Here is a 27996-nt window from a genome sequence, read left to right on the forward strand (position 1 = left end):
TCTCTCTCTCTCTCTCTCTCTCTCTCTCTGCCTCTCTGTCTCTGTTTCTGTCTGTCTCTTTCTCTGTGTCTCTGTCTCTCCCCTCTGTGGCTGCTTGCAGAGATTCATGGGATTCTGACCTCTTGGCCAGACCTTGGCTGGGAAACTCTATCTGCACAGACTTGAGTTTACTTCTCTGGAACTTTGATGTTCTACCAATTTAACTTTTTTTGGTTCTTCGGAGAGGGCCCTTTTTTAGACTCTGTAGCTTCACCATAATAGGCCAGGTGGGGAATTGCCTCAAGATTTCTTTTCTGTTCACTTGCTGAAAATGGAGGAAAGGAGATGGAATCTGGAAACGTCATAGTATTGTCACAGCCAGTGTCTAGGGTTAGGATGACAGGACCCTCCGCAGCATCTAGTTCAGCCAAAAAGTGACACATGCAGAGAGGGAAGTAGAGAAGGTCCCTTTTAATAAAATCTTGGGCATTGTCCTCATTTCATACTGTGTGTGGCTGTTAGGAGATTTTTCCTTCACCGGTGATGTCTATACATTAAAAAAAAATTGTTTATTATAAGCAGCAGCCTAGGGGCTGGATTGAAGGGCCCACCTCAGGCCCAAGAACACGTCCAGCTGATCCTTGCTGACTGTAAGACCCTGGGCACCTGCTTTCCGTGCTGTTGCCATCCAGTCGTGTCTGACTCTTGATCACCCTGCTCTGTGGGGTTTCTTGGCAAAGACACTGGACTGGTTTACTATTTCCTTGTCTTACTCATTTCACAGATGAGAAAACTGAGACAAACAAAGTTAAGTGACTTAGCCAGAGTCACACAGCTAGTGACTCATGAAGATGAGTCTTCCTGCCTCCAGGCTCAGCATTCTATCCACTGTACCACCTAGCTGCCCATGCTTTAGGTAATGCTATAAAAATAGAAGTTTTCGAGAAGTTAGTGTATTGGGGCTGTGTTCCCTCCCCTGAGAACTCCCTATGCTAATAAAAGCACTGGTCTAGTCCCTATCCTTAGCCTAGATAGGGCTCTTCTATCCACACATTCACCTATCAGAGAACTAACTGAGGGGTGCTGTTCAGCTCATTTATTAGCATGGAAAAAAGAAGCTAGAGAATGAGACATTCATTAAGCCTTGCGAGGACCTGCAGGTGTCCATACCGTGGAGGCAGGAAGGGCATGGGGGGAGTCCAAGAGGCCTGAGGGGTTGGGGGCCATCCCTTCGGCCAAGTCCCAGATGCTTCCAGTCCAGTTCAGTTAGCCCCAGAATTCTCCAATGGTCCGTGATCTCACTGAGCTGGGAGTTTCCTCTGGGACACAGATCACATCACCCCCTGCCTTGGTGACGGACGAACCTCTGACTCCTGTCCCTCATTGGTTCTATGTGGCAGTCTGTTGAATTATCGCATTGACTGGAGGAGCTCTTTGAGACACCAAGGCAGGCCAACCACAGGAAGGGCATTGCCTCCGGCCTCTGTCAAAGCGACGTTCTGGGCCCTCAGCTCGGCCACTGGGCTCCGAGTAACAGGTTCCTCATTTGCTGATCTGTCCGTGATTCAGAGACTTCTCGGGTTTCTCTTCCTTGTTTGTGTAACTCAAAGCCAGAGCTGTTTCATGTTAGGTAAAAGCACTGGGAGAAGTAAGAGCTTTCCTTTTACAGGCTAATGTGAACACCAGTGATCTCCCCTCTCTGGACTTGGTCATCACACAAACAGCTGTTTTCATTCGCCCTCCCTCAGGGTGCCTGTTGAGCAGGAGGCGAGGATGCAGTGGCCTTTCCATTGTCCAGCCTCACTGGAGCCTATTTGGAGATGGTTCATTAAAGACCCTGGCTGCTCCTCTGCCTAGGGCTTGATTGAGGCTGAGGCCTGTTCCAGCACTGGGGGATCATGGGGAACGGGGCAGACAGATTTCAGCAAGATGCACATTCGCCTTCTTTGTATGTATTAGGTCTTTTCCCTAGTGTGAAGAGGTGCCTTACCCTCGTGGGAGAGTGGGGGAAGGGGGAAAAGAGAAAGGGAAAGAGAGAAAGAAGAAAGAGGAAGAGAAGAAGAAAAGGAGAGAGAAAAAGAGAAGGAAAGAGAGATATTCCCTTTTAACTGGAGGTAATTTTTGTTCACTTTGAATTCGTCACTCAGTAAACTTGCCCATCCTTGAAGAACTCTGGAAAAAAGAAGCCAGCTTTGGAATCCACTGCTTTCCAGGGTCACAGGAAAGCAGGGTATGTGCCAGTCCCAGTCCCCCTGCCTGGACTTGGGCTTTTCAGATACCCTGATGAACCATGAACAAGCAGCAGGCAGAGGTCTTTGTTTAAAGTCTGGCGATGTATAAACTCTGCCAAATCTCCATATAGTTAACTCCAGCATTGCTTGACTCCTGATTTGCATTAAATCCACTGGGGCGACCCAGTTGTATAGACAGTGACCCCTGGTATGTTGACCTTGGGGGTGGCAGTCGTGAATAACTCACCACCACCACCCCTTCCATCAAGAGGAGCCTTGATGAGAGCTGCAGGTCATTGGTCTCCTCTGGAAACTCCCCAGTTACGTTTTTGTCTTATTTACTAGACTCTCCCTTCCTGGGCTTACCGATACTTCCAGCTCATTTTTGCCTTGCAGGAAGAAGGCTTCTGTAATACAGTCGCACAGTAGGTTCTTCGGGTTATCAGAGATTCAGAACTAGAAGGGACCTGAGATGTCATCTAGTTCACCCCCCTTATCTTTTACAGATGAGGAAACTGAGGCCCAGAGGTATTAAATGTCTTGCTCCAGGTCACATAAGCCATAGAAAGTGCCTGAGCCCTGACTCTGTAGCTCTCCACACAATGAACAGTCACCTGGTGGGGTCCAGGTAGAATGGTACAGTCTTCCCTCTCACCTCTCTCTCTGCCTCTGTCTCTCATTTTCCTTCTCTGTAAAATGTGAGAGCTGGACTTCTGATGTCTTTTCCAGTTCTCTATATCCTACGATTTTTCCCTCTCTGGGTCTCAGTTTCCAAATCTGTAGAATAACTAGCTGGCCTCTGAGGCCCCTGCTTGCTCCTGATCTAGGCTCTTAGCATTTTGAAAGGCAGCCAGTCAAATTCTCTTAAGGAAAAAAAAGTTCGTAATCAGCACTATCTGGGATAGGCCGCTTTCAAAATTGTGTTTTATTTCGACTGCCGCCAAACTTGTTTGCACGTGGATTCGTGTCTGTTGGCTGGCCTCTGGGTCCAGTGATTCCTCGCTTTCATGGCTATGGGATTTCAGAGGGCCTTGCTGAAGTCCTAACAGCCAGAGGGACCCCACTTCCCCCAGATGCTGAGGGCTTTTGTGAAAAGCCTTTGCTCTCCTTTGAAAGCCTGTAGTCCAAGTAGAAGAGGCAGGGAAAGCTGCTTTTGCCAATTTCGAATTCTGAAGGTTTACTTGGAGCAGTCATCTAGAATGTTGCTGCCCCATCATATTTCTTTTTCTAATAGAGAATCTGAGAGCCCTGGGATCGCAACTCTTCCCCCGGAGCCTTGAAGCACAACCTGGCTGGGGGTGGGAGGCAGCATTGGCTGCCTTTCTGTTCCATTTGGTACTTTGGCGACACCTCAGCTAGCCTCCCCTCACTGCTCTGTTCTTTGTGATGGCCTAGACGCGGTCACCTTGTTTCCCATGGCCTCCTCATAAAAGCTGCTTGCTTTAGGGATCACTGGCCTCTTCTGTGAAAACCTCCAAGTCCCCAGAGTGGTGGGTCGAGGGTTTGGGGTAGCAGGGGCCGGGTGGTATAACTGATCTGTGTCACCAAGGCGCTTAGCACAGAGCCTGGCGCCAGGAGATGCTTTGTAATGGAAGGGGGGGCCCCTCTCTGCTTGAGCACATTGACCCTAAGAGTCTATGGATGGGCTTGGAATTGATAACCAGCAGAGTAGCAAAGTGGGCCCAAAGTGTATAAAACCTGCATTAGTGGATGGAGGTTGAATTGGAAGGGGGTGGTCGTAGAAGGATGTTCAGACTACAGTGAGAACGACATAGAGGCCTTTCCAATAGCACACAATGCTGTCTGGCCTCCATGTTTACAGTTGGGCCTAGGATGGGTCATTACTGTTAGGAGGGTCACACATGAGTGTCATCTAGTGGTTGTGGCAGGGAGCTGCGTGTGTGTGTGTGTGTGTGTGTTTGGCGCACGCACGTGTGTGATTTGTCTTGTTTTCTTTCTCACTTGTGTTGGGGTGATAGCTGTTGCTCTGAGGATAAGCTCACATTGAAAATGAGGGGGAGCAGGGCTCAGTGGAAAGGGCTGAATCTGGAGTCAGGACCTGGCTTCAGTCGGAAGTCCCCCTCCCTCTCTGTTCACCTCTGGGCTTTGGGCAGATTGCTTCCTCTCTCTGGGAACTGGATTTCTCATCTGCAAAGTGTGAGGATTGGACCTGGGGGAGCCCAGGACTCTTCCTGGTCTGGATCTGTTACCCTAAGCTAGTTCACCTGGGTCACCCTCAGTTTCCTCTCCTGTCATATGAGGGGGTTGGAATCGACCTCCAGTGATCTCGTGGCCTCTGGACCTCAGTTTCCCCATCTGTGAAAAGCTGGACTCAGTGACTGCTGAGTTCCATTTCTGCTCTGGGAGCATGGAAAATGAAGCATTTGAATGAAAGCTGATGTGTATCCTGCCAATTTGCTTTCCTCAGTGAGAGCCAGAATGGCTTGGTTTTGTTATCTAAGTAAATCAAAGGGGAAGATTCAAATCTGGAAAAGCAGATCATGTCTTACAGTGTTTCATAATAATCGAGATTCCCTCCCCTTCCCCACCCCCCATCCATGGAGGATTTCTCATTGAACATGGATAAGACGGGCCAAGCATGGGGCCCACAGTGAAGGCCCAGTGGGCTCGGTGCAGGGTAGATGGCCAGGATCAGTGACGCTGAAGGCCTTCCTTCTCATCCCTTGTCCCTTGTGATCCTTGGCCCCTTAGGTGACCTCTCTTTGGGCCTTCAGCAGCATCGTGGTTGGGAGTGAGACAGGCTGGACAAGAACAGTCTTCAGCATCATCCAAGGACAAAAACGGAGAGGGGAGACCGAGGAGCCCTCCAGAAGCTAACTTGTCACCACACACCCAAGTCCCTTTTTAAAAAAAGACTCTTTCATTTGTCTGGTCTACTTTCTGTGTCTCTTCAAGTGCTGGTTGGCAGTACCTTGCTGAGAAAGCAGATTTCAGGAGCTACTTTGAACTGACTTACATCTGCACTCCAGACTTTGTTGGGGGGCAGGGGGAGGGAGAGGGTTCGAGTCAGAGGTTTGTCTTCCCTGTGCAGGCTGATACATGAACAGAGGCCGTCCTTGAGCTGGTTCATTCAGTCATTAGGACGTTGCTGACGTGGCAGAGTAATCTGGACTTGCTTGTATGTGCCCATGTATGGGTGTTGGCCAGGCTTAGACGTGAACAGATAAGAGTTTAAATGGTTGCTCGAAGGCAGGGGATTCATCACCTCTTTGGTGCTGTGGATCCCTTTGACAGTCTGGTGAAGTCTGTCTCACAATTATGGTTATAAATGCATAAAACAAAGTACATAGTATTACAAAGCAATCAATTATGTTGAAATGCAGTTATCAAAATATTTAAAAAGCAAACTTCCAAATCCCAAGTTAAGAACCCTTGCTCTCAGGGCTTTGGGTGACATGCAGAACCTGGGAAACTGTGCAGACTTGGGCACATTTGAACCTGACCCTGAACGTGATTGGCTCTATTTGACTTACCTTTATTTTGGAGGGGATGGAAAGGAACTTAGTTACTGTGCCGACAACTCCACGCTAATCCTACTATGGAGCGTGCCTTTTAATGGATAGCGCCTCAAGCCTCAGCATTACTGCTAAGTGTGACCACAAAGGAAAGGAACCAGTGACAAAATGGCTTCTAATTTGCCTGTTTCTTTCCCCCAGGAGAAAAATAATGAGTTCTTTTTTTGAACTTATTCAGTTTGAGATGACCATGGGTCATCTAGGTAAAGACGTCCAAGGGGCAGATGGTGATGGAGCTCAAGAGAGAGATGAGGGCAAGATATAGAAATGGTGATTGAACCTTGGGAGCTGATGAGATCACTAAGGGGGGAAGAGTACAGAGAGAGCAGAAGAGATGGCCCAGGATGCCCACTAATGGTAGAACACAGATGTGGATCCTGAGGAATGATTAGATAGGACAGAAGGTCACCAGGGAACAAGATTCCAAAATCCCAGGGAGGAGAGAGTGGATGCAGGTGCCTGGGGTGGTCAATGTCAGGCTCTAGGAGAGGTTGAGCAGTGTTTATAAAAGCACACTTAGTGGTTAGGTGAGAGCTGGGACCGTCCTACAAAGGAGGAAGAAGACTTATTTGAATCTATACCAGAGAAAACTGTGAGGAAAATGCAGTTTTTACCCAGAACCTTTCTTCCCTGGCCTTTTGATCTGAGCTCTGCATCAGTGGAGTGAGTCCCCTGGAAGAGTAGTGACCTCCCCAAGCACAGGGCAGATGGAATATGGGAAAGTCATGGGAAGGATTCCCACATCGAACAGGAGCAGGGATTAGACATCTCCAAGATACCTTCCAGTTTTGACCTCATGAATTAACACTGGAAAGAGATCAAGTTTCAGCATTTGGTGCTGTGATCAATGTTGTACTGTGAAAGCATTAATTGGTTTAAAAATTAACTGTAGTTTCTCTTTTTCAGGCTGAAGCCCGGCTTGCAGCCAAGAGAGCGGCCCGAGCTGAAGCTCGAGAGATCCGCATGAAGGAGCTGGAGAGGCAGCAGAAGGAGGTAAAGAGCTTCTTTCTCTAGGCCCTTGACATGGGTTTGCCCTGGGCGGGGCAGGGGGGGCTACATTTCACAGAGCCACCTCTTATTAGCTGGTCTGTCCTTCTAGCCAGGCCTGGATTTGAACTGAATTTGTTTGGTCTGAATTCCTGTGAAATCAACCCCAGGTATGCGTGTAATCAGTCATGCCCACAGGACTTTGCCAGAGCCCCTGGGGCAATGGCTTAACTCCCGAACCCCCAGATCATCCCCACACACACAGCTGAAAGCTGAGAGCAGTTGTCTGGCCCCACTCCATTTCTGTTTCCCCTTGAAGGAGCAGCCCATAGTCAGTCCTGTGGACGACCTTAAGGGTGCCCTGGCCATCCTGATAGAAGGGTTCAACACACAGCTGCTGGCTCTCTCAGTCAAAGGATCATCTTGGGGACTCTAGGGAAACTGAGTTGAGGCCTGCAAAGGATGGGTGAGGCTTTGGAATATGACCAAATTTGGGACTTCCATTCTTGCTAAGGATCAGTCATTTCAACCAGTAAGCTTTTATTGATTTCTGTGTGAATATTTATATGTATATGTATATACATATGCATATATTCACATGTATGTATACCTATATATTACACATGATGTCTTAGAAATCTTAGTACCGGTTTTTAAAGCTTACATTTTAATATACATACATACCTATACATTCATATCTGTATGCATGTGTATGCATGTATATTTATAAGTGTGTACATATATGTTTATGTGTGTCGACATATACTTCTCTCTCTCCTTTGCCCCCACCCCCTCCTCTTTCCTCTTTCCTCCCTCCCCCTTCCCCCTATATAAACATACTCAGAATTTTTCCAACTGAGATTTGAATCAGAATAAGTGAGAGGTGACCAAGGGTGTGACAGAGAACATCCCCCCTCCCCCTCCCCACCCCCGCCAGCCTTGCTCTTAAAGGGCCACAGCCCAGCATTAGGGTGAGGGCCTGGGCCTGTGATGTCACTAATGTAGGGAACTCCCAGAAGAGGAAATCCCTTCTACCGATGCATGTTGCCACCTTCCCTGCCCCTGGGTGAGTTCCCTTTGAGGTGAAGGGGCTGCTGGGATCCTCCAACCAGCATGTGTCAGACATGGGCCTTGGACCCAGTTGATGCTGACACCGAGGCCAGCCCTGCCTGCTGAGCCCCATTGCCTCTTGTACCCCTGCTTTCGGAGTAGGTCTAGGGACCTGGTATTTCACTGGGAGAAGAAACTCCTGGGTGAGGACAGCCCTGCAGCCTCTGTGGGGTTTTGTAGCATTGTCCAGAGCACTGAGGTTAAGTGACTTAGCTTGGGTCACACAGCCACCTTGTGTCAGGGTGAGGCTTGACTCGGGTTTGAGGACAGCTCTCTGGAGATGTGTGCAGCAGAACTGTTTGGCCCCTAGCTACTCTTCTCACACAGTTTTCTCCCTTCAAACATGACCACTGTTTAGGGAGACCTAAATGGACTAGGCTCCCAAAGGTTCCTTTTCAAGTAAGCCATTTAAAACTCAGAATGCATTTTCCCACTGGATCAGGGTCGTGGGGGTAGTTAGATTCTAAAAACCAATCCATGAAAAGTACTATTCTGTATTCTGGCTGAGGCAAACTGCCCTGCCTCGAACCCACAGCCAATTCTGAGATTGCTGCAAATGGGCCGAGGGCTCCTCTGATGCCTTCTTGCAGTAGGCTAGGTTTCTCTGGGTTCTGTCAATGGAGACAAACTCCATAAGTTCTGCCAAGTCGGAAAACTCCTGGGCACAGGCATAGTAACCACCTTTACCTGCTCTCTGAGGGTCAGCCTCACTGAGGACATCACCAGAAGGCTGGCTTGGAGTAGACAGATTCTTTGGCCAAGACAGTCCCTGAAATCCATCGCTTGGACACAAAATGGCCCTCAGACCTGTCTGGCTGCCTTCTGCCAACACAATAAGCATGGAAATAGAGAGTGCCCAGCCACCCTCATCGACTGAGGTCCAGGCCCAGGTGAAATTTATCTAGATGTTCTGTAAGAACTAGTAGGTGCTAAGCTGAGTCAGCGTCAGTGAGTTTTCCATATTCATGGAGAATGGAAGAAATGCTTGAAGACCATAGACAGGCAAATATTGGCTTTGTCTTAGTGAAAGATACGAAAGTCTTTACACCATAGACTGGGGGTTTGCCTTTGCTTCCTGGCCAGAGTCTCTAATGGGAATAGTTTGCAAGTATTTAGAGAGGGAAGCAATGGTCAGTGAAAACCAGGATGGCTTCATCAAGCTCAGGTCATGGCCTGATGAGCCTCATTCTTTTCAAAAGAGAGTTGGTTACTAGACTGGAAGATGAGAGTAATGGATTTCCCTGGACTTCTCTGAGGTGTTTGATGGTTTCCTATATTATACTCTTGTCTCAAGTTGTGAAATGTGGGCTAGATGTTAGTATGTGTGGATGAAGCCCTGATTGGTTGAATGACCACACCAAAGAACTGTCACCGAATCTGTGCCAAGTTGGAGGGATACCTCAGATGTTCTAAGATCACATTCTTAAGTTGAGAGGTCCCTTGGAGGTGGGTGCCTAATCTGGCCATAGAGGATGAGCTGAGTCCAAGAGATTGGGTGGCTTGCTCACAGTCAACACAGGTGGTGAGAGGCAGGCCCAGCATTCCACCCAAGGCCCTGGCTCCAGATCCGACATTCCTTCCACTGCCCATCTCTCCTGGGCCTCTGGGGTCCAACATTTTGATCAGTGACTTGGATGGGGAGAGAAGAGCTTTTCAACTTTGTAGACAACATGAAGTTGGCAGGCATAGCTCACACTCTGGGTGAGAGCACAGACCTCAGTAGGCCAGGCCAGAAGCTCAATATCAGACATGGTGACCAAAAAATCCCACATGGCCAAGGAAAAGGGAATGAGAAGGAACAAAGCAGGGTACCCAAGAATCCTGGCAAGCATCCTCCAGATGTGGAGCTGGGACTATCTGAACCAATACCTCATTTTACAAGGATAGCAAAGTATACTCTCCCCCCCGCTTCTTTCTCTCTCTCTTCCCCCCCTCTCCTCCTCTCTTTCTCTCTCTCTCTCTTCCCCCCCTCTTTCTCCTCTCTCCCTCTCTCTCTTCTTTCTCTCTCTCTCTCTCTCTCCCCCCTCTCTCCCTCTCTTTCTCCACACACACATACACACACACATTTAATCTATCCCTATATTTATATAGAAAGAGAGGAAGAGAGAGGATATTTATAAACACATTTTATAGTTCTTTAAGATTTGTAAAGTGCTTTGCAAATATTATCTTACTTGATTTTCACAACAGTCCTGGGAGGTAGGTGCTGTTACGAGTCCCATTTTATAGATGAGAAAATTGCATCTAATTAGTTTCTAAGCAGGGATTTGCATCTGGGTCTAGCACTGTTTCCCCTGTGCTCTCCAGCTGCCTCAATGGCAAATCAGTCCCAGAAAGGACAGGAGCACTTAGGAGGAGAAAAAGCGAGTCTAGCTTATAGACTGAAGTGAGTTCATTTCAGTGTAAACCGTTACTATACAGATTTAGTTGGAGGGATTCCTGGTCGGTGTTAATAATAAAACTTTTGACCAAAATATATTTTAAAAATATATAAGGTCCTGCCAGGTTTATTGTTTGTTGATTTTTAAAAATGGATTTGGAAGAGGAAAATACAATGTCTTAGGCTCTTCTCAAACCAGGAATCTCCCAGTAAGATCGTGCCAGATTTCCTGCTAGACTCAGTAACTTTATTCAGTAATCCTGGGGCCATCAAGGTCACGTTTGGCATCAAACGGAGCCCCCAAAGTTGAGTGCCAAGCGGGAGGAGGACATCCAGTGCTAAGTCAGAACCAAAGTCTCTTGTTCACAAAAAGTCCGTGTCCTGTTGGAGCTGAAGCCCAGAACATTCTGAGACCTTCTCCATGAGCCCCACGTCTGTGAAGGAGATCAGCTCCATGATTCACACAAGAAAACACCAGGGAGCCTGGCGGAGGTTTGGACATGCAGCTGGTGGCCTTCCTTGAGTCTGTTCATTAGGACTTGGGTCTTAGACAGACACTGCAGGTGGAAAATGAGCAGAGTCCACACCTGCTGAGGAATAGGAGCATTGGCCAGCCATCTGGGAAATTCCATGGTGGTGCCTAGCCAGAGCAGGCATTTGTTTCTCCTGACTGTACATGTATTTGTTAGAAGCGTTTTGGTTGGCCAGAAGTGCAGGGAAGCAGAGTCGCTGCGGTTTCCTGCGTGAACAGAACCCACACCAGCAGCCACCTCTCCACCTTCACCTCCACTGACCACAACCTGGTCCCCCTCTGAGGCGCAGCAGAACCACCCCCGGGACTCGGAGGCCACCATCCATCTACGCCTCTCACATCCTACGATGACGTGGCGCTGAAGAACTTCGCCAGGTTCTCCTTGCACGGGGCTCACAAGGAGTGCAAGCAGCCCAGAAGCTGCTGAAGCTGCAGAACCCACGGGGTGGCCACACCTTCCTGCAGGACATCAAGAAACCAGACCGCGAAGGCTGGGAGAGCGGGTTGAATGCCACAGAGCGTTCTCTGCACCAGGGAGAAGATGTCTGTCAGTCCTTACCAGAACTGCACAAGCCGGCACCTGCCACGGATGAGCCCCGCTTATGGGACTTCAGCAGAACCCACCATCTGAACGAACGGGGCAAGGCCGTCAAACAGTGGTGACCACATAACCAGCCTGTGCAAGATGGGGCCCGATGCTGGCATGGCGGAGTATTTGTGAGAAGCACACTCTTGGAGGCAGGGCCAGCGAGAGCTATGCCACACCTGGGAACGGGGGCCACTCCCACTGCCTTTCAGGGCGCGCATATCCATGCCAAAAACTACCACCATCTACATCCCAGTTTGACACTGATGAAAGAAGATTAAGTGTTTTCGTTTTCTCTTTTCATTTGGGGAAGCAGATAAATGAATATCTTGGGGATGCCTCCAATTATTTGGAAGTTCCGCTCCCCTGAATTTGTGTGAATTTGCCATTTCCTCCCACTCCCTCTACTTCTGCTCTTGGGGCCAAGCTGAACAGGCTCATTTCTCTTCCAGATACTTGCAAAAGGCTCTGATGCACATCTTGGGACTTCTTCTATTTAAACATCCGTAGTTTTTTTTTTTAATAAGCAATTGTGGTTAAGTAACTTGCTCAAGGAACCAGTTATTTCTGGGTGTGGTGCTAAGTATCTGAGCCCGGATTTGATCCCCAGGTCATCCCGACACTGGAGCCGGTGCTCTGACTCGCTGAGCCACCTGGCCGCCCCAATCCGTAGTTCTTTTAACGACATTGGAGCTCACTTTATTTAGACTGTGAACTCCTTGAGGGCAGGGGCTGTCTTTTGCCTTTCTTTATATGATCAGTGCTTAACCCCAGGCCTGGAATATAGTATGTACTTTATAAATGTGCATTAACTGATAGAAGGGTAGGTTGGAGAAAGATTGGGACAGGATTGAAATACCAGCCCACGAAGTTTGTGTTTTGTCCTGAGGTTAATAGGGAGCCATAGAAATTTACTTGATTGATGTAGTCAAACTTGAACATCAGGAAGGTTAATTTTGACATCTGTGTGGAGGAAGGATTTGGAGACTAAATGTTGGGAGTCCCATTAAGAGGCTGTTTTAATGTTCTTCAGGACAGAGGTAATGGGGGCTCAATGACAGCATGAGCCTTCTTGACTGCCCTTTCTACTGTTGGTTCCTAGAGGACTTATGGTCCCCTGGAACACCCAGGTCTTTTTCTTATGGACCACTGTCTAAGCAGAGTTTTCTCATCTTGTACTTGGGAAGTTTATCTCTTTGAACTGAAGTGCAAAACTTTGCATTTACCCTTAATGAATCTCATCTTTTTAGACTCAGTCCGGTATTCCAGCCTCTAAAGTGTGTTTTAGCCATCCTGCCCAGCTGTGTCATCTTCACATTTGATATACGTGCTGTCTCTGCTTTTATCTCAGTCATTGGTAAAGACTGGGAACAGCAGAGGATCAAGCATAGAACCCTGTGGCATCTCACTGGAGACCTTCCACGTTGACATCAAACCATTTTGACTGCACTCTGGCCTGTCCCCCGCCCCTCCATCAGAAATAGCACAAGAAAGTTTGTCAGATGCTAAAATCTAAGTAGATCATACATATACAATTCCCATCACAGAAAGGAAACGATCTTATTCTTCCATGACCCTTTCCTAGGGTGGCCCTGCTAGCTTTGTGCTCCCTGACTTCTGGTTGCAGATTCCATGTGCATTCTCTTCCCTCTGTTGAAGACTAAGACATTTGCCTTTCTCTGGTCCTGTGTGTATCAGCAATGCAATATTCACAATGCCTATGCCAACTATAAATATGCTGATGTGGTTATTAATCACAAAATATACCGGGCTCTCTACATGGGGGATAAAGCTACAACATTTTATTAAAATCCCAGAAAGTCAAAGCCATCACAGTAGTTGCAAAATTGGCACACATAGTTAATGTAGTAAGCACCCACATTCTCAAGCCTTCAAAACAGAACAGGCTACCTCAGGCAAAGGTCCTCCTCTCCCCACTGACAGCAACTACTCAACGTCCAGGAAGCGTGCTCCCAGCAGCTCTGGGAAGATCTTTAAATCCCATAACCCTTATACTGTGGCATGGCCCCCACTTCCCATAGGCCTTCAGATATCACTGTCAGTGGCTCTCTCTGTGGGTTCTCTCAGCAGCCCTTGGGCTGGGGTCTGGAGCTCATGTAGGGCCTCTGAGGGCCCTCACCTCAGCCACCAGCTCCCTATTGGCCAGGTTGCTTCTGACCTTTCCAGTCCAGAGAACAAAGGCCAATAACAAATTGGGCAATGCCATCGTCTCTCGGATCTCACCAGCTCTGCACCACTCTCCAGGGACACTTTGGAGACATGGTGGGACCTTCCAGGCGCCTGATGCATATCAGGAAGGATGGCTGCCAGAAGAGCTTAGCCCTCACTTTGACCGCCGAGCCAATTTTGGGAACAGCTGCCTCGGGCTCAGGCCTCACGCTCTCATCCCCAATTAGTGTTTCTCTGGCAGGCGGCTCCCTTCACAGGTATGGCAGGTGAGTTAGGGCCTGTGAGGAATGGATGACCCAGGCATGGAAGACCACGTATTCTGGTTTCCGTGGTGTTCTGAGAGAACCATGGGAAGGTTTGTCCCAGGTTCTGAGAAAGTCAGTTATTGAAAAATGGACAAAACCAAGACAAATTACACTCACATAGAATATGTATTTAGGCTTTAGATGATGGGGACAGTGTAGACAGCAACGTGATGTACTGTGTGGAGCTCTGGACCAGAGTGAGCAAGCCTTGCTTCATGACACTTAGTAGCTAGTTGTGTGATCCCAGATTGGTCCTTTCACCTCTCAGCCTCAGTTTCCTCATCTGTGGAATGGGTATCATATAACAGCTTACCTCCCAGGGTTGTTGGGAGGATCAGATAAGACAGTACTCTGCAAACCTTAAAGCACTATATTAACGATATTATTTCATTGATATAGGGAACTCCCAGGTGAGGAAGGTCCCTCCTTCCCCGTAATTTACAGCCTCAGAGAGCTGTGTGAGCTATGGAGCGTTGAAGTGACTTTTCCAGGGTCACACAGCCAGGATGAGTTAGAAGAACACCTTCCAGACTCTGAGGCCACTATCACAGCTGCACTGACAATTTATATGGGAAAATATGTAGTTTTGAAATTGGGGGAACAAGTCATTTTTAACAATACAAGTAGTTCCTTACTTTAAAAAAAACCCTGCTTCTTCTCAGAGGGGAGATATTTGGAAAGAATTGAGCCCCACTAGCCGATGGCTCTAAAAAGGACTTCCCCCCTTTAAAGGAAATGCCCTTTTTTTTTGGCCTTCAGTGGAAAACCACCTAAAGGTACTTTTTTGTTAGCGTTTCTCATTTGTAAGGGAGCCAGAAGCAGTTACTGGCTTCTTATCAGCCTGGCTTCGTTAAAAAATAATTACTCTCAAACACCTAGGAGGCATAATAGAATGTAGGGCCTGAAGTCAGGAAGACCTGAGTTCAAATCTGTCTTAGACATGTTTTAATGGTGTGATCCTGGGCAAGTCATTTTACCTCTGTTTGGCTTAGTTTCCCCATCTGTAAAATGGACTTCCTAATCACACCTACCTCCCAGGGTGGTGAAGATCAAGTGAGATGATTACAAAGTGCTTAGCACAGTCCTAGCATGCAGTAGGTACTGTGTGTGTGTGTATACATATACATACATATATGTATATATCAATACAACTAAATTCTTGGCCACTTTAAAACTGCCTTGGTCATTAAGCTGTCAGATCAGTACAGAATAACTTCGGACTGTGATCCCCAGCCCCGTTTCCCTGATTCAGGCTGAGAATGCTTCCTAAGGCCCTCAGTCCAGTCCCTGGGTCTCTGGGTCTCTCCAGCCTGTCAGAGGGGTTCTGAAGCCCTGGGCCACGGCATCCCAGAGGGCCAGACTGAGCCGAGCCTTTGCCTCCCTCTCTCCTGCACCATGGAAGACACAAGCAGGCATCACCAGCCTGCTGGTCAGACTCAGCAGCCTCAGCAGCACACAGAGGGAGTCCCTTCCCGGGACAGAGAAGAATGTGTAATAGACACCCGCCTCTTTTGTTTCATGATGCTATGGAAAGTGCATGGGTCTGAGGGCCGGGAGGGCTCTTTCTCTCTCCTCCCTCCTGGATCCTAGATCTAGAACTAGGAGGTCCCTCAGAGGCAATCAAATACAACCCCCTGATTTTACAGATGGGGAAACTGAGACCCAGGGAGCTGAAATGATTTCAGATCTCAGGCTCCTGTGAGTTAGAAGGAACCTCAGAGACCATTGAGTCTAACCCTTTGATTTTACAAATGGGGGAAACTGAGGCCCAGGGAGCTGAAGTGACTTAGGATCCTGTCTAGATCTAGAAGGCACCAATTAGCAGGCTTTTGCAGTAGTCTAAGTGAGGGATTGAAAAAAGGCCTGCTCTGAGCTCACATCCACAAAAACAAAGGAGGACCCAGATAATGGTTTCTAGCAGGTTAGACTGTGTGTGTGTAGGGTTTCTTATTTTTCGAATGAGCAGATGCAGGCCATGAGCGCGCTGCTGAGACTCTTCCTAGGATTTGGGTCATGTGGCGTGCAGCCCCAAATCTGACACAGGAGATTATTCCTGTGAAGGCTGACAATCCCGTGAGGCTGCCCAGATGTCAGAGACCATTGGAGTGAGGCACCCTGAGCCCCAGAACACAGGCCTCTTTCAAGACCGTGTTACATGTGATAACCTGGAAGCTGAAACACTTTGCCTTTTTCAAGGAGGGAGTAAACAAAGTCCTGGCGGGTTCACTTTCTTTTGAATCGTCCTTGGGAAAGGAGCCCTGGAAAAGTTTTTGAGAACCTGTAGATAAAAGAAGCATTTGTTAGAGATCATGGAAGGAGAAATAATTGAGTTCATGTAGTGGATTGCCAGACAAAGCCTCCACTTCCCGGCACATCTGATCCCACCATCTTCTAAAAAATAGTAGGGAGTTTCATGTATTTGAAGTTGATGATGATTTTGCATTTCCCCATAAGCCCTGTATGTGCCAAGCCTTGGATTCTTCATTCTTTGAAGCTGTGTCCCTAGTACCTAGAATGGTGACTGGCACACAGTAGGTGTTTAATAGATGCTTATTTTTTTTAATTGCCCATTCACTGCCACCCTGCTTCCTTGTCCCTGAGAGGCCTGTATTTGGCAATGGCAGAGTATATAGGTCATTTATATGTGTGACCCCATACAGTGGTGAAGGGGAATCCCAAGGATTGCTGGGCAGCCTGCTGGGGAAGAGCCATTTTGTTTGCCTTGTGGAGGCAAGCAGTGGTCACCACCTTCTCCCAGGCATAAAGTCTTTAAATTCAGAGACTGGCAAGCTTAGCTCTTTGCTGCTTAAATTGTTGCAATTTTACTGCCTATATAAGTTTCCTTTAAAACGGGAGTTTTTGTTGTGGGGTTCTTGGACTTAGGAGGCTGTGGTTGGATTTAGGGGAGTCTGTAAACTTAGGAAAAGGGTCCATTTGTTTCGGTCATGTCCAATTCTTCATGACTCCTTTTGGGGTTTTCTTGGCAGAGATTCTAGAGTGGTTGGCCATTTCCTTCTTCAATTCATTTGACAGATGAGGAAACTGAGGCAAACAGGGTGAAGTGACTTGCCCAGGGTCACACAGCTAGGAAGTATCTGAGGCTGGATTTCAGCTTGGTTCTTCCTGACTGCAGAGCTGGCACTCTACCCACTGTGCCACCTAGATGCCCAACCTTTGGTCACCTCAATTTTTTTGCATTTAAAACAATATTAGGAGAGGGGGTCTCTAGGCTTCACCTACAACCCAAAAGAAGGGAGCAAACTCCTGTTTTAAAGAAGGACTGCTAGGGAGCGGAAAGCAATACTCTTAGGAAGAATGGAGACCTCACTACTGCACAGTCATTGGGAAGGAATGGTTTCATGGCAAGTGTGCATCTAAGCCAATTCCCTATACACATTTTTTAGAGAGACATAGACAACCAATAGGGAGTCCAGTGGAAAAAGAATGTCCAGGGCACTGAGTGGTCTGTAACCATGTCATGGGGAAGAAGGCTATCTGGGAAAATGGGAGTTCTTCCTTGCCTGGATTTATAGGAATGGGTCTGATTAGGTTAGTTTACATTAGAGGAAAGAAAGCTAGCTTAGATGGAGATTAGTCCTGCGGGCCATCTGACCTCTCCTCTGTTGTTGAGTTGACCATGACTCAAACTAGATGCTCCCAGATGGCATCAATACATGTCTGAGACTTGCAGTTTTTAAGGGTGGCTTCTTGGCTTATAGACCTGACCGACATCTGCATCTCTCTCTCTTACACCTTACAGGTTCTCTATGAAAGTGGAGTCAGTGCAGGAAAACATACTATACTTATCCTTTTGGTATTCATATTAAGAGAGGCAGAGCTGTATAGGGACTAGAAAGTTGGCCTTGAAGCCATTAGAACCTGGGTTCAAGTCCTACCTTTGACACATACCAGTTGTATGATCTTGAACAAGTAACTTGACCTTTCAGTGCTCCACACGACTCTAAATAAATAAGTTGCAGAGAGATGCCTACTTGCATTGGTAGAGGGAATTTCCTCACCTGGGAGTTATCTATCACAGGTATCCTTGCCCTCCTCATCCAGTTGTCAGTCTGGAATGTTCCTCTCCTCTTCCTGTGATCTGCATCAATCAGAATGTTATATTATCACTTCTTCCCTTCATATCCTGGTTATTTGGTGCACTTAAGTCTAAATATCTTCAGAATTGAAAAGATGTCTGGAAATATGAGAAATTACTGGACTTGATCATTGCTTGGTTTTGAAAGGCATCGCTTGGGCTTAGAGAAAGTGCTTTGCAGTTCTGGTCTTGGTAGCATTTTGGAGGGGAAATGAAAAGGCACTTTGCCCTTTAGGGTTAATACCTGGCTCACCTGAGCATCCCCCCCCCCCCCAACTTGAAATCCCAGGGAGCTCTCCAACCTCCAGGGTGCTGATCACACTCCAGCGGAAGGGGATCCCTGGGGGAATGATTAACTCTTGAAGTGGTCCTGAAATTTCCATCAGGAAAGTGAAATTCCACCACCATCTTCGTTTTTTTCTTTAGAGTGTTCATTGCCATTTCTCCTACATTGTAAATGATGTCAGCTTTTGTTTTCCTTTCTCCTTTTCTTCTAGATCTATCAGGTTCAGAAGGTACGCTTTGCTTGAGCATTGCTTTGTCACCTGCATGTCCCTTGAGTTCCTTGCTAAACCCTGACCACCTTTCAGAAATAACTTCCCCAACTCAAGACACACACAGGTTTATGCTGAATGTGTGAGTCGTTTTGAACCAGGGGTCCCCGGGTGGGAGTATTTTGTTTTATAAAATAATGGTGTAGGGATTTCTTGGGTGTTGTTCCATTTGATCCTCATGTCAGCTATGAAAGGTAAGTATAGCAGGTCTTACTGTTGCCATTTTACACGTGAGGAAACTGAGGCTGATGGACTAAGAAATTTGCCCAAAGATGTTCTAAATCTAAAAGGATTTAGCCAGGCCGAGACTTAGGTTTGGTTATTTTGGGCCATACTACCTCCTTAGGCTATTTCCCGGAAGACAAATTTCTGAATATTGAATCCTTTTGTAAAAATTGATTTTTACCATAAAATTGAAAATTCATAGCCCTGGGAGGGCTCACAACATCATACTTACTACAGCAAAACTTGTAAAAATCATACTTTGTTACACGATTCTTGATGAAAAATTTTCACCAAATAGGAGCAATGAGAAGTCTGGCTGTATCTCTGTCTTAAAGAAATTTCTGCCTTAAAGAAAGGGGGAAAGTAAACCCGGCACCTCAGAGTCTGAAAGGCCTGTGGCGTCCAGTCATAGAGGGGAACCCACTTTCTCCTGATGCCTCCTGTCCCAATTTGGACAACTCTATAAGGCAGTTGCTTCTTGTATCAAGGTGAAATCTCCCCCTTGCTTCCTCACGGCACTCTCCAGACTTTCGAAGGCAGCATTCACATCCTTCCCCAAGCCTTCCCTTTCCTAAGCCATACATACCTAATTTCAGAAACTGATTTTTTGGCATGGTTTCAAAGTCCCTTTTGAACTTGGGAACCCCTCAAGGGGCCCTTCATATTATCAACATCTTTCCTAAAATGTGACCCCCAACTAAATACGGTGAATGCTCCACATTTTCTTACTGAGGAAGAATACAGCAGGACAGTCACATCCCTCAGTCCGGACGTTCTTCTGCTGTTAATTAACGTGGCCTAAGCTTTCATTTGCTTTTCTGGCTTCCATAACACTGCTGACTCTCACTGAATTTGTAGTTCATTAAACCCCCTCTATCTTTTCACAGGAACTATTGTCTAGTCCACTCTCCCCTATCCTGTACAAGAACAATTGATCTTTTGAATCCAAGGGGAATTTTTTTACATTTATTCTTATTAAATTTCTTTGTGTTAGATTCCACTCCCTGTTCTCATCTACTTCATCGATTTTTTTGTTTGTTTCCCAGTTTTATCATTCATTTTATTGGTTGTGCCTCGTGGCATCATCCACAAATTTACCAAGTTCACTATCTCTACTTTATCCAAGTTATTGATACAAATATTAGAAAAAATAGGTCCAAAATCAGATCCTTGTGGCACTCTGCTAAAGACCTACCTTCAGGGTGACATTAGTCTACTAATCAACACTTGGTTTGATTATTCAGCCAGTTTCAAATTCACCTAACTGTCCTTTAGGCCACCAGTGTCAAACATGAGGCCTAAAACATAATTGGGAAATACTTAACAAAATAAAAATAGAATAAAACAGAGATAACGTTACATTCTAAAACTAAGTCACCGTGTGCCCAAAAGGATCTTTATGTAGGGATTGTTCGGCCCACTTGAGTCTGAGGCTGATTGGGGTCACTTCCCTCAATCTTCTCCCAGGGACATTGTGAGACCCTGTCAAAAGCCTTGCTGGAATCCTGGTGGACTCTCTTCAAGGCATTCCTTTGATTAACCCTGTCCAAAAGGGCAGTGTGGTTAGTCTGGAGTGATTCGTTCTGGATGCATACAAGCTGGTTAGTAGCCATCACTCTTCCCTTTTGTAGTGAACAGAAAGCTGGATTTGGATTTAGTGACCAGGTTTCAAATCACAGCTCTGCGGCATCGTACTTGTGTGACCTGGGCCATAGCCATAACACCATCAGTTTAACTGGAAGATCAGTCAGCTGGAAGGGACCCAGAGATCTCATCTCCTTCATTTTGCAAATGAGGAACCTCAGGCAAAGAAATGTGAAATGACTAACCCAAGGTCACACATTGTGGTAGTAAGGTCAGAGCCAGGATCCAAAGCGAAGGTCTCTGATTCCAAAGTCTTTTTACTACTCCAAGCCTCTGGGGAAAAGAGGAAGTGTGCCAAAGGATCACCAAGGTCCTGCCCAGTTCTAATCTGATTTGGTCAGGAGCTGAAGCCAAACTTTCCAGAGGATGCTTTGAAAAAATCCGACCCTTTTTCTTATTTAAAAATCAGGCCATTTGTCCCTCCCCTTCCTTGTGGCACTTCATATGTCCATCCACCAACAGAGCATCCTTGATCTCAGCTCCGAGTTTTCTCTAAGTCTGCTGGGATTGTGGCAGAGCTGCAGAATGAACCTGGCAGCCCTGTTTCCTACCCCATGCCCCATTTTCTAGTCAGAACATAGCAGGAAGAATGATGGTGGCTTCCAGTGATTGCCTCAACCCCGACTTCTCCCATTCTGTGAACCCAGTGACTTCTAAAGGTGAGAGGCTGAGCTGGGCTCCTCTGGGAGGAGTCCCAGAGAGAGAACCCAGCCTGTGATTCCAGATATACCCAGAATGAAGTCATGGTGAGTTCATTCACTGAGGCCCAGGCTGGAGACGATGGGCGACTTCAGGCCAGAGGCTGAGTCACATTCCTTATTTAGAACTCAGTCATGTCATTGCCTTGCTGCATAAGGGCGTTTTCCTGTGGTTTGTTGGATGGGGGATTTTTTTTTTTTTTGGATATCCTCAGTTAAGGCACCTAAACAATCTGGCCCATCAAAAATCCAAGTCCTAGGATCATAGATGAGAGCAGGACAAGCCCCCAAGGTGGGGGAGGCCGGCTTGCTCACTGTACATAGGAGGAGCCCGAGGCCTGCAGAGAGGAAGTGACGGCCAGGTAGTCAGTGGCAAAGTCACCTCCTGTTCATAGAGTTCCTACATTTCTAGCTGGGAAGAACCTTAGAGACCATCTAGTTCAATGCCTTCATCTCACAGAGGAGGAAACTTAAGCCAGAGAGTTCACCCAACATGACAGAGTGAGCCAATATCTGAGGAGGGATTGGAACCCAGACCTCCCGGGCTCCCGTGGCCAGCATCAGTCCTCTTTACCATCCATTCATAATTGGGCCCATTAAACCTAAACTCCTTGGGTTTGTGTCCTTCCAGCAAAACTGCTGCTAGAAGCCAGCCAGGGATGAACTGAGCCTTAGGCCCAGCGGGAAGTTCACTCGCTGCTCACTGGCCTTTCCGTTTTTGACAAGGTGGGAGAGGAAAGCGGCGCCTTGGGGGCTTCACAGCCTCGGCCTCTAAGCAGTGCTGGCTTAGTGGGCAAACCGACCCGAGTAACTAAATACAGACCACTGTTAAACAGAGAAGGGGATGAAAAGCAGTCAGTGCCTGGTCTGTTGTGATAGCATTAAGTCCTGGATCCACAGACAGGTCATAACTTAGTGATACTGAGACCAAGCTACACATGCCAGCCCCTGAAATAGTTGCCCCATATCTCGCCCTGATTCTAGGGCGAGCTTCAGGCCATGGGAAATCCAGCTTGCTTGCTCTCTGCTCTCCCTCTCTCCTCCCTCCCCCTCTTGCTTTCCCCTTCCATTCCTTTTTCCCCTCTCTCGCCCTCTCTCCTTCCATCTTTACTCTCTTTTCTCTTTCTCATCTGTATGTCCCTCCCTTCCCCCTTTCCCTCCCTCTCTTCTCTTTCTCCATCTCCCTTTCTTCCCTCTTTTTCTCTCCTTCCTTCTTTCCCTCCCTCTTTCCCTCCTTCCTCTCCTCTCTTTTCCCCTCCCTTTCCCTCTCTCTTCCCTCTCCCTTCCTCCCTCCTCTCTCTTTTCTGTCCTCTCCTCTCTCTCTCAACCATTTACCCAAGGCCACACAGCCAGCCATTACTAACAGATGTCTCTTCCCAAGTCTAGCACCCTCTCCTACATCTGTATCCCCATCATTTTACTCATGAGGAGATTGAGGCTCAGAGAGGGTCCAGGCCCTGCCCATGGTACCACAGATCCAGAACCATCACCTGGGACACACAGTTCTCAGACCTGAAGCCAGAGTGGTAACTGGGGGGCAGTTACTCAGTATAAAGTAGCTTTTGGAATTGGATGTTTTGAACAAAAAAAAAAGTCTCCATTGTCATTGCCCTAAAAAGTTTTCTCTAGGCAGTAGCCTCAAGCAGGCTGACCTATTGATTGCTGCCTTGGTTCCTTCAGTTCGAACTATTTCTGAAAGTTGGGCCCCTCTTGTCCCACCCTGGGCTTTCTGTCCCCCTGCATGTCCTGCCTGTCCCACTGCTAACACCAGGGTGGGCTCTTTGTGAAGCTTGGGCTGCTGCTAACATCTGACCTCCCAGGCCCAGGTGGGCTGTGGGCCCTGACACCTTCCTCTGTCTCCATCCATCTTGGACTTGGTAGCCTTGGTGGCTGGCAGGTCCAGGCATATGCCTTTGGCATGATTAGCATGTACAGATGTGACCTCTGCTCCTCTAAATACTTCCTGCAATGGCTCTGCAACCTTTGGAAAGGTTATCTAGCCAAAAAAGAAAAAAAGGAAAGGGAAGTAGAAAATAGTGCTTAAGACTATGTGATTAATCGTTTCCCCTTTGGCCCTCTTTGCTTCTGGATGACTCCAGTGGTTCATAAAATGTTCATAACTGCCCTAGGTTAGGTTTTTGTTGGTTTTTTTTCTGATTTCTTTCTGTTGTTAGCATTCATAGTTCATTACAGGTCAAAGGATCAGTGTCAGAGTGGAAGGGAAAGGAAGAAACATTTAAGTGCCTACGACAGGCACTTGGACCAAGCGCTTTACAAATATTCTCTCTCCTAAGTGCTGTCATGACCCCCATCTCACAGTTGGAGAAACTGAGGCAAACAGATTCCATGCCTGGAGGTCACTCAGAGGACGTAGGCTTAGCCCTCCTTTTGTAGACCAGAATGCTCAAGCAAACACTGGAAGGACCTTGGAAGCCATCGAGTCTAGCCCCTTGTTTTACAGAGAAAGAAACTGAGGCCCAGAGAGCTCAGCTGGCTCCCCCAGGATCAAACAGCTAATACTTTTAGTGGGGACATTTGAACTCAGGTCTTCCTGATGTCAAGCTTCCCCTGGAGGGAAGCTGCACCTTGATGAGATTCTGCACCATTTAATGTAGAGTGGAGCCAGAAAATAGGAAACAAAGGGAAGCCACAATCCCTTCCCTGCCTTCAGCATGACACTTTGGGCCTCTGGAATGCCTTTCTTCTAATAACCTCTAGCTCCCTTCACCCATGTTATCTCCTATTATCTTTACCAGGACTTCGGGAGAGTCAGCAGGGCTACAGATAAACCTACTTTACTGATGTCTAACGTGAACCCCAGGGCAGGAAAGTGGTTGACTCTCCAGACTGTGAGCAGATCCAGGGCAGAGCTAACGTGGTCTTTGGAATGGAGCCACTACAATCCCCTTCCCCTGTTCCCAAAGACCACTACTCTCTTGCCCCCCCCCCCGACCCCCCCCCCCCCCGCCCCCCCCCCCCCCCCCCCCGCCCACCCCCCTCCTGCCCCCCCCAGGACCACCACTCTCCTGCCCCCCCCAGGACCACCATTCTCCTGCCCCCCAGAACCCCCACTCTCCAGGACCCCCACTCTCCTGCCCCCAAGTATTTGCTTCAGGAGTAGACTGCGTTTGCCTTCAGTGGAGGTGGATTTGGGCACAGGCAGGCCTTGGCCTTGGGACTTTTCCTGTTCTCCATCCCAGTGTATTTTTAAATCCCATTTACATCACTCTGCTGGCTTTTTCCTTCTTGCTGCCTGTGTTACCCATTGTCACTGAAAGAAAGAAATCCGACCATTTTAGGCCAGGGAGGTTGTAGTCTGCCTGCCACATAGCAACCAGGCCAAAAATAGCAGCCATGCTCTCCTGCATTCACAAGGAGGTCCCCAGACTGTAGGGTTGGGAAAGTTCAGGACTCGCTTGTTTTCAAACTACTACATCCTGGGAGGAAACAGAAAACTGCCCATACAAGGCTGACCTGAGCAGAAGGCGGGTCCTTGGTTGGTTTCCTTCCTGGGAGCTGAGGTTGAAACAAACAGACGCTCTTAGTCATGGGAGTCACTGACAGTCCTGGAGCTGGAATTAGGGTTAACCTAAACCTCAGAGGCCAACGGTTCGACCCCTTCATGTTACAGAGAGAGAAACTGAGGCCCAGCCCAGGGCTAAGGGGAATGACCGGTTTAGAAGCACTCATTTCTTAAGGGATCTCCCATGTCACTCAGTTCACCTTGAACTCTTATCCAGTGACATCAGTGCAACTTTTTACTGAATTATTGCTTCTGCTTGGCCTTATGGCAGAGGGTTGTACTCTAGGCCTGCAACCTAAGCCTCCTCCTCCTGCCGATCCTGAGGTTTTCAGCCCCTTCTTACTCCATTCCTTTCTTGGGAGGTCACCCTTTAACCCAAGCAAGGTAAGGAGTGGAGAAGCCTCACCCTGACTCCACCTGGAGTCTCTGCCTTTTTGCTCCACTCTCACATGATTTGGTCCAGCTGGGCCTTTCACCACGTGAGGTGGATAGGGATGCCTTGAGCAGGGGAAGCTTGTGGCCCCTTCTTAGTCATGCTTTTAAATGCATAGAAAAAAATACATGGACTCACAAAGGAAATCAGTTATTGAAATCAAGATGTCATTTTCCCCCCATGCAAGATCATAAATTCCTTAAAATCTTTAGAAATCAGTAGACCCCAGTTTATAACCCTTGCTATAGAAAGGAAACGACCACTAGCCCTTCTTAGCATACAATAAAAATGTCAAGTCCGCATTCCTCCTGGGCCTGGATTTTGACACTGGAATTCCATGTGCTCTGAGGCTCAGCCAGGAAGTCAGCCAGGGCCTCAATAACCCCTTACTGCCCCATTCTGCTGGTGTCCTGCAAAGGAGCTCTTGGCTTATACTTCTCTCGATAAATCTGTTGGCTTGAAATGATGGTGTCCATTTAAACCCCGGACCCTCCAGCAGCGTTTTTGAAGGGGCTTCTTCCTTCCTTTCCATATTCTTGGCACAAAAAAGGATGGAGGGGAGAAAGAGAAAGGGAAGATCTTCCTGCTCATGGGCTCCTCTGGCAAGTAGGACAGCTCCCCAGAAATACAAGGCCGCTCCCGTCCCCGACCTCACCGTGCTGTTTGCTAGTGGAAGCATGCTGGCTGTCCTGCTCTCGGGCTCTGGGGGTGGGCAAGGCAGCACTCTGGAATGGCATGTTGGGACACTAGCACTGATGTTTCTTACCGAATTTTCTTTCCTTTCTATCTATAGAAATATTATGGGCTGGATACAAAATGGGGTGACATCGAACAGTGGATGGTATGCTTTTGAATAACAGGTTTAAAAAATCCAGAATGGTTCATCATTTCATTCTTCTGCCTTGAACTCTGTAGGTCTTCCCTGACATTGAGTTGAGTATAAAGACTGGTGGGTTTCTTAGGACTGTGGCATCCCGAGGAATCAGATAGTCTGACAGCTAGATTTGTTCATAGAATCATTTTGCAATGTATCTCTTTCCTTTCCTTCCCCTGGAAGACTGTCCTACGAGAAAATTCAGTGAGCCCCATTATAAAGCAAACATGGAACCCTGGTGACATTTAAAAGAAACCAGAGGCAATTCATTATTCATTTATGTGAGTTATTGGAGTGAAAATAACTGATCGTTTTATTGCAGCATGAATGGTCAGGGGGTGAGCCATAATTGACAATCTCCAGGTCCTCATAAGCACAGCATTTTCTAAGCCCCATGTAGAGCTTTATAGACTAAGCCTGCCTAGATCCTTCCAGCAGTGAATGGGAATCATGGCAAGTCCCAGCATTAGCGCTAAAGGGAGGCTTAGCAGAGATCCCCTATATCCATATGTGAACCACACTCGGCAGAAGTCTTAGTATGTGCAAAGTGAGGCCAAGTTCGAGGTGAGTTCAACTCAAGAACAATCTGGATTTGGGGCATTTTTTAAAGGAGCCAATACTGTGCTCAGAGTGAGGGGAAAGGGATGAGACATTCAGTTACCCTGAGCACTACAGGTGAAGACGGCCCTCTGCTGTCGACTTGAGAAATGATTCTTTTTTAGAAAATAATGAAGATCTGATCTGTAAAACTAATCGGGTCACAGTCTGACAGATGGAGTCAGTCCGCTTCCCCTCCCCCACCAGGTGCTAATCAATATCAGACTCATTCATCTGCCTGACCTAGGTGAGACCCAACGACCCAATGAGCTTAAGATTTGATGTGCATTTAGAGTGTGCATGAAAGAGCCCCATGGTTTTCTTTAGTGCTGTGGGAAGATGGTGGCCTCCTTTAAGGCAGTGGTGTGAAATTCAAATAGAAACCTTAGAAAGCCACAAATTAGCATTATCTGTATGGTGTTGTATTTCTATTTATTTTGCTGAACATTTTCTAATTACATTTTTATCTGGTTTAATTGGAGTTTAGGCTGCGAGTCTGACACCTTTGCTTTAAGGAATTGCCAAATCCTGAATTGATTAGGATTGACTGTGTCAGTGCAGCTTTTGGGGGGGATTAATGGGAAGTAGTGGATAGAGAGCCCTCCTTGAAGCCAGGAGTCAAGTCCCAGCCTTTGTAGATTCTGTGTCCATTCGCACCTCACTGCCCCCTTCCTTTCCCTCTCCCCCCACTCTCTGAGCCTATACATTGAAGAGAAAGCGCTGCCTGGTTTGGCAGGAGTTCCTTGTGCCAATGTAATTACAGCCCCAGCCTCCTTCCTTGCTGGAGGTATACCATAGAGAGGTTAACCAGCATATTCAGCTAACCAGAGCCCTCCCATTCCCTGGGGATTACTTCTGGGTGAACAGAGCCCATTCTGAAAGTGACTCTAAAAAAGAAAGGTGAACTCACAGTAATTAATCTCTAGGCCTGTGAAGCAGCCTTAGGGAGGAGGGGCTGCCTTCCATCATGCTGTGGGGTACACAGCAGTTTTTGAAAGGGAGACTCAGTCCTTTGTGTCAGAGAAGGCAGGGCAGTCCCAGATACACACACACACACACACACACACACACACACACACACACACACACACAAAGCAGGTTGCTTCTGTTGGTGGGAAGGAAAAACCCACTTTATGCCCTTGTCAACAACTTCCAGAAAAACTGTGGGCATCTCAATTATTGTTCACGAGTGAAGGGTAGTGAGTGCTGCCAGCAACGAACGGTCCAAGCCAGTTAATCTCAGTATCCAGGCTCACTTCCCTGCTCTCTGCTGGGTAATTCACACAAGTGCAGAGACCTGCCTCCCCCACCAAGCTGTTGCCCCCATCCCTTTCATCCTTGGTCAATTCAAGGAATGGTACCTGCCTCTTACTGTTCTTTTATTGCCCACATAATCCCCTTCTGAGGTAGTCTGTTATAGTTCAAATAAAATAAAGGCTTGTGGTACAAACTCTTAGAAGCCGGAAGGAAGGGAGGGAGAGAGGAAGAGAGAGACAGACAGGAAGGAAGGAAGGAA

The 27996-nt window shown here is 47.5% G+C and overlaps 1 protein-coding gene across 33 annotated transcripts in view; it reads left to right on the top strand.

The window, feature by feature from the left end:
* Positions 1–27996, top strand: part of LRRFIP1 (LRR binding FLII interacting protein 1) — a 194693-nt gene that overhangs the window by 95570 nt on the left and 71127 nt on the right. For 19 of the 33 annotated variants that reach the window (XM_069103191.1, XM_069103162.1, XM_069103177.1 and 16 more), the window contains exon 2: positions 6653–6739. In XM_069103191.1, coding sequence (XP_068959292.1) covers positions 6653–6739 — 87 coding nt within the window. Of the gene's footprint in view, positions 1–6652; positions 6740–18429; positions 18448–25802; positions 25851–27996 lie in introns of all 33 variants that reach the window. The other 14 variants (XM_069103185.1, XM_069103157.1, XM_069103171.1 and 11 more) reach the window with 1 other exon arrangement.

The sequence above is a fragment of the Petaurus breviceps genome, unplaced genomic scaffold (assembly GCF_028583685.1).
Source record: "Petaurus breviceps papuanus isolate PSGF00001 unplaced genomic scaffold, PetGlider_PUasm1.0 567, whole genome shotgun sequence".
Lineage (NCBI taxonomy): Eukaryota > Metazoa > Chordata > Mammalia > Diprotodontia > Petauridae > Petaurus > Petaurus breviceps.